Source organism: Triticum urartu, chromosome 3A, assembly GCF_056163025.1.
Source record: "Triticum urartu cultivar PI428250 chromosome 3A, HENAU_Tu73, whole genome shotgun sequence".
NCBI lineage: Eukaryota > Viridiplantae > Streptophyta > Magnoliopsida > Poales > Poaceae > Triticum > Triticum urartu.
The window spans coordinates 256,159,507-256,169,769 of NC_141875.1; the positions used below are offsets into that span (position 1 = coordinate 256,159,507).

The following is a 10,263-nucleotide window of genomic DNA, read 5'->3' on the forward strand; positions in this document are numbered from 1 at the left end:
CTACTATATCTTGCAATCAAATTCCTCAATATCGGTATTTACACTTCATATGTTTATTCCCGTTGAAAACTTAACCTATATTGTCATCAATCACCAAAAAGGGGGAGATTGTAAGTGCATCTAGTGCCCCTTAGTGATTTTGGTGTATTGAAGACTTATAGGTTAAGGGACTAATGCATTTTGTGAGTGTACACAGGTCTATAAGTCTATGAGGAGTTTGATATTTACAGAGAAAGTCGACCCCTAAAAATGAGGTTCTTCGACCGAAGACTTTGGATTTCTGAAGACTTTCTGAAGATTTTGAAAGTGAAGAAATTGGTGTGACCTTGAAGACTTGGTATTCATTCGAGGAACATGAAGCGAGAGGACTTTTGTTTTCGTAGTTTCATTTTCTCTTTCTTGAGTCATAGGAAACACCGTACTGTTAAAGGGGGTCGAGGAAATACTAAGGAAAAATTCCCATGTGATGCTCAACTCAAAATCCTACACCTACCAATTCCTTCGAGTGAAGCCATTGGAAATCTCATACAGTCCAGTCATATTCTTCAGTGACAGAGACGAAGTTCTTCTGGTCTCTGAGGAATTTGTTCTAACTGAGGAGTTAGGAATTCGCCAGTGCGGATTGCCTACACAGTGAGGAACATGATAGCCCTGAGGATTTCGCCACTCAAAATTCTGACCGTTGTTGTGCTATGCGCCAGCTGTCCCAAAATATCTATCCACCTAACGGTCATATCATTGAAGGGCATTTATGTCTTATCATGTCGGGCTGCTCCCTAGGCTATAAATAGCCGCCCCCTACAACCACTAGCTGGTTGGCTGCTCCGAAAAAAACTGACACTTGTCATTTGAGAGCAACCCATCCTCCGAGGACTTTGAGCGAAAATCATCAAGTGAGGAAAACCCAAACCAAAACACCTACAAACCCCAAGTGATTGAGCATCACTGAAGAGATTGATCCTGCGTGGATCCGACGCTTGTTACCTTTGAAGACTGTGCTTCTTCTAGACGGTTAGGTGTCATGGTCTAGAGCATCCAAGAGAAATTGTGGATCGCCGAGTGACCAAGTTTGTGAAGGTTCGGAAGTCACCTGAAGACTTACCACGAGTGATTGGGCGAGGTCTGTGTGACCTTAGCTCAAGGGGAATACGGTGAGGACTGAGCGTCCTGAGCTGCATGTTCAGGACTGGGTGTCCGGGACTGTGTGTCCTCAGGTTTAAATACCTAGCCGCCCTAACCAGACATACAACTGAGACAGCAGTTGGAACTGATCTACCAAATCATTGTCTTCACCAAGCTTACTGGTTCCATTTCCTCAACTCATTCATTTCCTCATAACTGTGTTGTGTGATTGTTCATATCTGTGCTTGAAGACTTTGACTGAAGATTTTCTCAATTTCCTCAGTTCAATTTCTTCAGTCTGTTGTCTTCATCCTATGTTATCCTGTGCTTACGCTTTCTGTACTCTGTGCCTGCCTTCATTTCATCATGATGACTATGCTTGTGTTCTGTTATGCTTACTTTTGAGTACTTATTCCGCTGCTAGTAGTTCTTCTCTAAGGAATTTCCTCACCTGCAAATTCCTCAGTGAAGAATTCATAAAAATCGCCTATTCACCCCCCCTCTAGTCGATATAACGCACTTTCACCCCGATCTCATTCGGGACTCCGAATTACCTTCGGTACATCAAATCACATAACTCATAATACAAATCGTCACCGAAACTTTAAGCGTGCGGACCCTGCGGGTTCGAGAACTATGTAGACATGACCGAGACACGTCTCCGGTCAATAACCAATAGCGGAACCTGGATGCTCATATTGGCTCCTACATATTCTACGAAGATCTTTATCGGTCAAACCGCATAACAACATACGTTGTTCCCTTTGTCATCGGTATGTTACTTGCCCGAGATTCGATCGTCGGTATCTCAATACCTAGTTCAATCTCGTTACCGGCAAGTCTCTTTACTCGTTCCGTAATACATCATCCCGCAACTAACTCATTACCTAGTGACACCCTGTTTGTCTATGTATTCACACATGTATTATGTTTCCGGTTAATACAATTCTAGCATGAATAATAAACATTTATCATGATATATGAAAATAAATAATAACTTTATTATTGCCTCTAGGGCATATTTTCTTCATAATATAGCTCTTGACAAAGACAAATAGAACAAAAATATTTTTTTCAAAGATGAGGTGGCATGTGTGGGGCATATATGGTGAGGTGGATAGGATGCATGTCAAGAGAAATAGATAGTGAGGATCAACTATTTAGGTACTCCCTCCGTCCAGGTGCATAGGGCGCCTAAGAAAAAGCTCTGCGATTTAGGTGGGTTGAGATTGGACGAGAGCGCGCGCAGGTTTTCCTCAAAATCGAAACTGAATTTGGAAATTAATCATGTCATTAGTGTTGGGAAGGAGCGCCATGGAAACATGCAACATGCATGATTGCTTTCACACAGGAAAAAAGGCGGTACAGAGGAGAGAGAAGAAGCAACATGCATGCTATTTGCTTTCACACCCGAGATTACTAGGAGGTGGACCGGTGGGAGATTAGGAGAAGAAGGGCGTCCTGGTGGAGCGAACAGAAAAAAATGAGATGGTTTAGATAAACGAGGAGCATTTAATTGAATTACGTCTAACACTTTTGGAATTTTAGGATTCTCTTAGGTGCCTTATGCATCTGGACAGAGGGAGTGTTATAAATATGTCATGCTGAGTAGTTTTTTTGAAACATACACACTTAATCATAAATATGCCTTTCTTTTACCACATCGTAAAACTATGGTCAGGGAGTCGTCTAATTGATGGCAACTATCGTTCGCTTCATCGTGAAGCACCGTTGTTTGCTCCGTAGTGAAGCACAAGCACTGGGCGACACCATTGTCGAAATCAATTAGGAGGCAGGAGCTAACAACATGCCTTGAATTAAGATGGTATTAGTTGAAAAACTCGCTAATCTCAGCCACTTTTTATGGGCACATGAGAACTTTAAATTTTCACCAATTAAAATTTTTTTTTGTGACTGTTTGGATTAGATTGATTTATTGTGGCTTTATCAACGGCTATAGTATATTAAGATTTGGGCACTATATGCATTGCTTAACATGGATGGACATTTTCTTAACAAATTTCTATTGAACTTGTAAATATATCATGGTTGAAGACTGCAAAGTAGTATTAATCATTTTAAACCAAATACCATTTAATCATTGATTAATATTTATTCCCGTTGTAACGCACGAGCATATTTCCTAGTGAATAAATAATAAAGAAGCCCCACTGAAAAAGCGAAAACAAATATCCCAAAAAAACCAGTGGTAAATCGACTTATTGTGCCTCAAGTAGACCGTGCCCTTCTACTACATCCCTAACTTGACCCCTTCTCCGTTAGCTCCTTGCATTCGAGCACTATAGCCACGGCAGAACCCACATGCTTGCCTCCTGAACTGCCATCACTACAAAACTGCTATCAGATTCTATCATCAACTTGTTACACCCACATAAGCATTTCAACTGTAGGCTATTTAAAATTAACACCATTTTTGTACTGCCGTATTTTCAACTTCTCTCTACAAGCTGAGGCTATGTTTGGTGGCAAATTGTTGCAAAAACCAAAGTATTGAAAACCACGGTATTTTCGTCTATAGTTACACGATACCGCAGTTTTGACATACCAGTATATTTTGGAGTATTGAGAATATAGTGACCTGTTTGGCAAGCACTTATTATATGCAACAACGTATAGCTAGCCACAAGCACTGAACTACCATGCATAACAACCAGCCGCATGCATGGTGACTAAGTAAATATTACCGAAAAGGAGTCATTTGATCACGACATGGAGCTAACAGCGGTTGCACGTTGATTCAGGCTAGTCCTCAACTAGATCAAGGATGGCATTTGTTGTGTCCATAACCTGCTGCGAGCTTTCCATGTCGTATTGGATTGGATCGTGCTAGCCTGTATTTGTAGGTGACTAAGGGCAGCGTGCCTACCAACTTCATGACCAGGAAAACAAGACAGTGTCGCTCTCAAGTTCAATAGCGCATCGTTCCTCTCGGCTGTCACTGGATAGCAGGAAGGGGAACGACGCAGCCGTGCGCAGGACCGATCCTGAGATTTTAGGGGCCCGGGACGAAACTAGAGCTCATGCCCTTAGAGTATGTCATCAGGACCAAATTCTTCTAGTGGTTTCCCCCCACTTTCAACATGATCCGAGGATTCAATCTTGTGCCCCACAAATTATTTACTATGAGGTGACAGAACTCAAAGGGCTATCAAATGATTTAGATCCAATACATTCGAAGAAAAAGATTAACCATCTAACAAGAAAATGAAAGAATGGCTTCTTTTAGCCGACGAGTGCTTGCATCTCTACGTTCCAGAAAACATTGCAAAGAACGGACGCAGTCAAATCAATTTAATAGGAAAGCATCGATAAATTGCAATTAGCACAACAGGTAGGGACTCTTTGACAGATCCTATGTAATTGTTATTAGAATTTATGTATTCCCCTAAGCATCGCATCGAGGTCTCTCAATTGGACATGCCCTTAGAATTTGAGAATTAATGCAAAGCTATAAAAAAAATTGGCAGGTAGCAAAGCTATCAAGATGCTAAATCAACTCGATAAAATCATACTAATCATCACACTTTACTCACAAATGAGAAAGCCCAATCATATCGTCTATCCCTACCAACGGTCTATGCATGGGAAGAACGATCACGCAAAATTGATTATCGTTCATATTTTTTCACTACTAATTATATCATAGCAAAAGCAAAATAGCTAGGGCATACATACCTTCTTCTCTAGAATCTGTTTCTCGGCTTGGTGATAGTCTCGCGGTCGAGGTGCTTATAGACGAGGAGGTTATGGCGATTATCGATCAGGCGAAAGGGTGCGGCGTGACCCGCGAAACGAAGAGGCAAAAAAGCATCGCCGTGCCTCATGCATGCGTGAAGCTGCAACCGGCAACCCTGCAACTGATGCATCTATCGTGGAAGGTTGACTCAATCCACGATCGCTAATATTCTGGTGCGTTATTAGCCGGACTCTTTCTTCATATGCAGTAACTTGGGCCACAATGGCAGCATCGTTTTTTTCAGTCCACGCAGCAACTGGCCCCAGGCACACATCCCTCGGTGGGGGCCCCTCCGTTCCGGGGGCCCGGGGCGAGACGATCTCCATACACCGGCTGCGGCTTAAGGCAGGAAGAAGATAACGATGCAGCGTTTCTTTTGCATACTCTGTTTTAAAAAAAGAGGTCAGAGGGTTCTTTTCTTTAAACAGAGAAAATACTGTGGTTTTGGAAATACTGTAGTTTTAATACCACAGTTTTGGCTGGTAACCAAACAGCTCTTAGGAAATAAAACTATGGTATTTAAGAAAACTGTAGTATTGTCTGAATACTTAGAAAAAACTTTGCTATCAAACAGGGCCTGAACTGACATTGCTCCGTGGAAAAGAATGAGTTGATTTCCATCGCACAAATTGTCACTGCACTGACTCGGGTCATAGAAAACATAACGCTCACAGGCAGGATGCAAACAATGAACTTACATCGTGCTAAAATTATATACTCCCTCCGTCCCATAATATAAGAGCATTTTTTACACTACAAAAAATGCTCTTATATTATGGGACCAAGGGAGTAGCATACTGCTCAAAGTCTGTAACCAGTCATTAAATAGGCATGACTATTAAATGAGTTCCAACCATACCATCCTTTCAACTCTCAGTGGCTCTGCAGTCTAACAGACGGACATAACACGACGATTGCAAGTTTGCAACGCCCTTTCAGTCAGCCGATGGCTTTCTGCGCCAAGAACATCCACTGTGGCAGCCAATTCACCTGATTTAATGCAAGCTATTCTTAAGGCTTGATCCTTGCAAGATGACTGGTTTGAACCCCTGGGCTTCGGAAATCCTTGCATTTGGTACTCCAGGGAAGGCATAGCTGCATTCTATTAAGTACATACACTTGCCTCCAGTTTGCACATTCCTTTTGTTTATACCTATGATGCGCCTCTTCATTATCCAGCCCTCAAATTCAATATTTCCTTGGCAGTCCTCTGACGAAAATAAGGCATGTGTTTCTACAAAATACAACCCATTCAAAACACCATTTTAGTTTATTTAGCATATACTTATTAAAAAGGTTATTCAGATCCTGCTGAATACATATTAAAAAGGTTAACAAGTAGTACCTGCCCAAAAGTAAGGCCCATATCTCTGCTGTGGAAGTCAATGTATTTGAGCATGAACATGCCACAATCCCATCTAAAATCACAAACAACTCAGTAAGAGGTACATTATGTGGATTTTAGAATATTGGTAGAGTAATGCTGTGAGAAATTAAATTTTTGTCTAACACCAAAGAATATTGGTAGAGTAATGCTGTGAGAAATTAAAATTTTGTCTAACACCAAAGAACTGTCATGAAGCCGTTTTTAAGAGGCTTCAATATTTACACCACCTTAGTGTAAAAAAGTCGAGCAGAACAACAATGATAGCACTTCTATGACTAAAGATAAGAAATACCCATTCTCCTGCAGAGGAAGGTTTTGGACTCCTTCGTGCTTCCATGAAAGAACATCAATCTGTTTGCCATTCTTGTCTTTTACCTCATCTACAAGATATCTGGCCTGGAAGAGGAGGAAAATGCTAAAATTAGACCCTCGCGTCCTTCACAGACAAAGAAAAGATCAGAGGGAGGATGGGAGATATCACTTACTATGATTTTCAGGGCCTTCATGTCCATGCTGCCAAGTGAATCCAGATACTGAAACTTTTTGTCCCTTATGTTGATGATAGCTAAACACCAATGCACTTCCTTGTGAATAGGAACGAAAATCTGGACACAATAAGGTAGTTCCAATTAGAAGGATAGAAAATCACATGAGGATTAAAGCTTGGAAATAGCATTTACCTTATCACAGTCAATTAGGTTGTACCCTAACTTCCTTTTCATTGTCCATCTCCTTACGGCTTTATAGTCATACCCACCATTAATCAGCTGACAACAGAAACATAAGAAAATTATGAGATTGACTAATTTGTTCTGGCGGCATAAACTACCTATTGTGTGTTATGGTTAATGAGAAAGTGAACTAGGTGTGATGTATGCAATGAGGGAACAAGGAATGGTTATAATAATTAAACAGTACTGCACCATCACCAAACCATACCACTTAAATAGCATGCAGAAGTGCAAAATGTTCATGTAATGACAGAAACATGATGATCAAACAAGCTAATGGAAATCTGGAGAGAGAAATTAGGATCCGGCATGCATGCACTAAGCAGTCACGCAAAAATCCCGGATGTAACTCTACAGGGATTCAACTAAAGACGACTGCAAGCAAAAGCAAAGCGATGCCACAATGGTGTAATAAAACATTGAATATAGTAGTGGACCTTCTTGTAGAAAAAGGTGTTGAAGAAGTGGCATTTTATAAATTTGCTAGGCTCTCTCAGTTCCCGCTCCTTCAGAAGCTCAAGATACAAATTTATGACCTGAAAATAACAAGGAAAAGTCGTATAGTAATGTCTAATTCTATATGCTTACAATGGAGTCTGGAAAAAGAGAACATTGGAGCATATATAGCAGAGGGAATAGAATACCTCATCATTTAGCCAGTGTTTATCATTCAAGCACTGCAAGATCTCTCTTGTTATGACAATGTTTGAAGCTTTATGCTCCGATAGAATCTCACGTCTGGAGATGAAAGAAGGACTTTAGACAGTGCTACGTACCAGAAGTGTGCATACAGCCTACTATGTCTTAACTCTTAACAAGAGCAGAGAAGAGGAAAACCTATTCTTGCCACCAAGAGCACGACGAACACTGTCCTCATCCTTGTCCGTTAGAGGAACAAAAGGTTCCGGCACCACCTGAGACACATGTCGGCACATTTATTTAACATTAAACAGAGCAATAATATTTCGTCAGAAGGAAGATTCCACTAGTTTGATTATAACACTTTATTCTTGCTTTCTGTCACAATAATTGCAGTGCAGTTTTTGTATTCAGAAACAAAGACATGAAGCCGGGTTTTTTTCCCCAGTTTCCACTTTCCAGTGTTAATGACGTTGCAAAATCTGAAAATACTATCCAAAAATACTTTTAAAAAATGACGATGTAAAAAATAACCCAAATTGACTAAGACCAATTAGTATACAAAGACGAGAAATATTGATCTCGGCAGACTTGCAAAAACACAAAACAGTTAACGCTCATATTATACTCCAATGGTTGTTTATTCTTCATCACACATAGTACTAAGAGTTCACCAGTATGGTCAACTATGCCCTTGCATTTTTTATTGCCAGGTTAGGCAATATATCAGCTGCATGCCAATGCCCTTAGGCACGACCATGCATAACAAAGAAAACAAGGAGTGGACAATTAACAGCAGGTGCTGTAGAGAAACTCACTGCAGAAGAGGATAAATCATTAATTTAATTTGGGGAGGTCCGTTTAGTATCCCGGAATTGCACAAATGATATGTCACGTCCCCATAAAGTTTGGTATCCCATTGCGCACTAACAATGTCATGTCAAGTGTGCTAGCATTGCATACAAGTTGGTCATGTAATTATTTTTTATATCGAAACCAACCAAATTTTAGTTTATCTTTTTTCTTAGAAATGCCTCTCAGTTACACCGTTCTATTATTATCTAATAATCATTTCGCAAAATAAACACTGCTTTCCAGGAGAGCTGAAAAAATCAGTGCATACAGATAGTATAAAAAACGAAGAGCAACCTCCTCCATTGCTTCACAAGGCCCTAATCCTTTCCAGGAACTCAAACCAATTGTAAGCCGCCCGTGTTTAGTTAAGAAATAACTTTGAAGTGAACATAATTAGTTGTTTCCATAATCGTCTTCTAAAAAAAGCTCTTGTTCACAACAGCTGTCTTGTTTCATGAGCATATGAAGGTTTACGGCTATGGTCTGAGCTCTAGCACTTGCGGACAAGAATCCACAAATTTGGTAAAGTGTCAGCCCCTTTACCTAATGCAAGTAAGTTTGAACAAATATATGGCAACAACTCTGTGCAAACTTTGCATTGTATTAAGTCATTATACAATTCATTTATGATATATAAACAGATAAAGGATGATCGAGAGTGCACCTTTTTGTTGGGCGTGATTTGCGGCCGGGCCTCCTTGAGCCCCTCAAGTCCAAGTCGGCCCTTCTCGGCAAGACGCACCTCAAACTCAAGTATCCCGAGCCTATGGTCCCGCTGCCGGCTGGACGCCTCATACAGATCCTTGTACAGAGGCACCTTCCTCACTACCACCTCACCCTTCACCTCGTCCTCCTCATCTCGTTCCTCTTCGTCCTGCTTTATATCTCCCAGGTCATCGACAGCGACCACCTCGACGGTAGCTTTCGCCCCTCTCGGCACATAAGCTGGGGGAGTAAGCGGCGGGGGTTGGGTGACACTATTGACGAGGTCGACGTACTGGTCGAGGCCGAGAGGTTGTGGTGGTGGGGACGGGGAATACGACGATGGATCGGAGTTGGAGCGGGTATTTCCGAGGCGGAAGGCACGGATGCGTCGCAGGGGGGCATGGATGGAGCGCTGGACCGGCGGTGGCGGGGGAAGGCGGCGGTGGCGGCTATGGGGCAACGAGCAAAATGAGGAGGAGGAGGAGGTGGAGGCGAAGGCGGTTGAGGAATTGGGCCCCGGCGCAGCCGAGGAAGTCGACGAGGGGATGTGAGAAGACGAGGGGAGAGGCGGGGGAGGGGCGGTGGGGAGAAGGGGTGCGAGCTTGGGTTTCTTGGAGGGAGATGGAGCGGAGGAAGGGAAGGAGGGAAGGAGGCGGTGGTCGGCGGAGACGCGCTTGCGGCTGTCGGCGAGAGCACCCATCGCCGCCGGCGGAAACCCTAGCCAGACGAATTGGGGGGAGGCTCCCTTCCTTCCCCCAGGCTGTCTCCGCTCGGGTGCACAGCAGCGTGGCCTTGCCGAAGCGGAGATCCCGTCGTTTTTTCTAAGTGGCGCCTTAAGCGCCACTTGGAGCTACGGCGCCCACGCGCGCCCCCTTCATGGGCCGGCCCACTCTGGCTTCCCTCCCTCGCTCGCTAGATCAGCGTTGCTTGCTCCTTTAAAAAAAATAGTGTTGCTTTCTTTTCCTTTTTTTCGGCTGAGCTGCTGTTTCAAGGCTCATAAATAAGGAAACAAAATAACACACAAAAATCACGAATCATGAAAAAAGTTCATTGATTTCGAAAAAAGT

General features: G+C 42.5%; 1 protein-coding gene across 1 annotated transcript; it reads right to left on the reverse strand.

The window, feature by feature from the left end:
• Positions 1-5,532: 5,532 nt before the first annotated feature.
• On the reverse strand, positions 5,533-10,016 carry LOC125543961 (ubiquitin-like-specific protease ESD4). The gene is made up of 9 exons (XM_048707475.2): positions 9,156-10,016; positions 7,835-7,911; positions 7,642-7,735; positions 7,435-7,533; positions 6,947-7,033; positions 6,752-6,871; positions 6,559-6,662; positions 6,225-6,297; positions 5,533-6,113 (listed from the first exon to the last, which is right to left on the reverse strand). Exons 1-9 carry the CDS (start codon positions 9,894-9,896, stop codon positions 6,051-6,053), a joined length of 1,458 nt encoding a protein of 485 aa, XP_048563432.2. The 5' UTR covers positions 9,897-10,016; the 3' UTR covers positions 5,533-6,050.
• Between the last annotated feature and the right edge of the window lie 247 nt (positions 10,017-10,263).

Excerpts from the sequence above, each read along its gene's own strand:
- LOC125543961 (XM_048707475.2), bottom strand. The coding sequence starts at position 9,896 with ATGGGTGCTCTCGCCGACAGCCGCAAGCGCGTCTCCGCCGACCACCGC. Across the intron at positions 6,298-6,558 it reads CTTCCTCTGCAGGAGAATGG|ATGGGATTGTGGCATGTTCA; the intron begins GTATTTCTTATC and ends TTGTGATTTTAG. Across the intron at positions 6,114-6,224 it reads TGGGCCTTACTTTTGGGCAG|AAACACATGCCTTATTTTCG; the intron begins GTACTACTTGTT and ends TGTATTTTGTAG.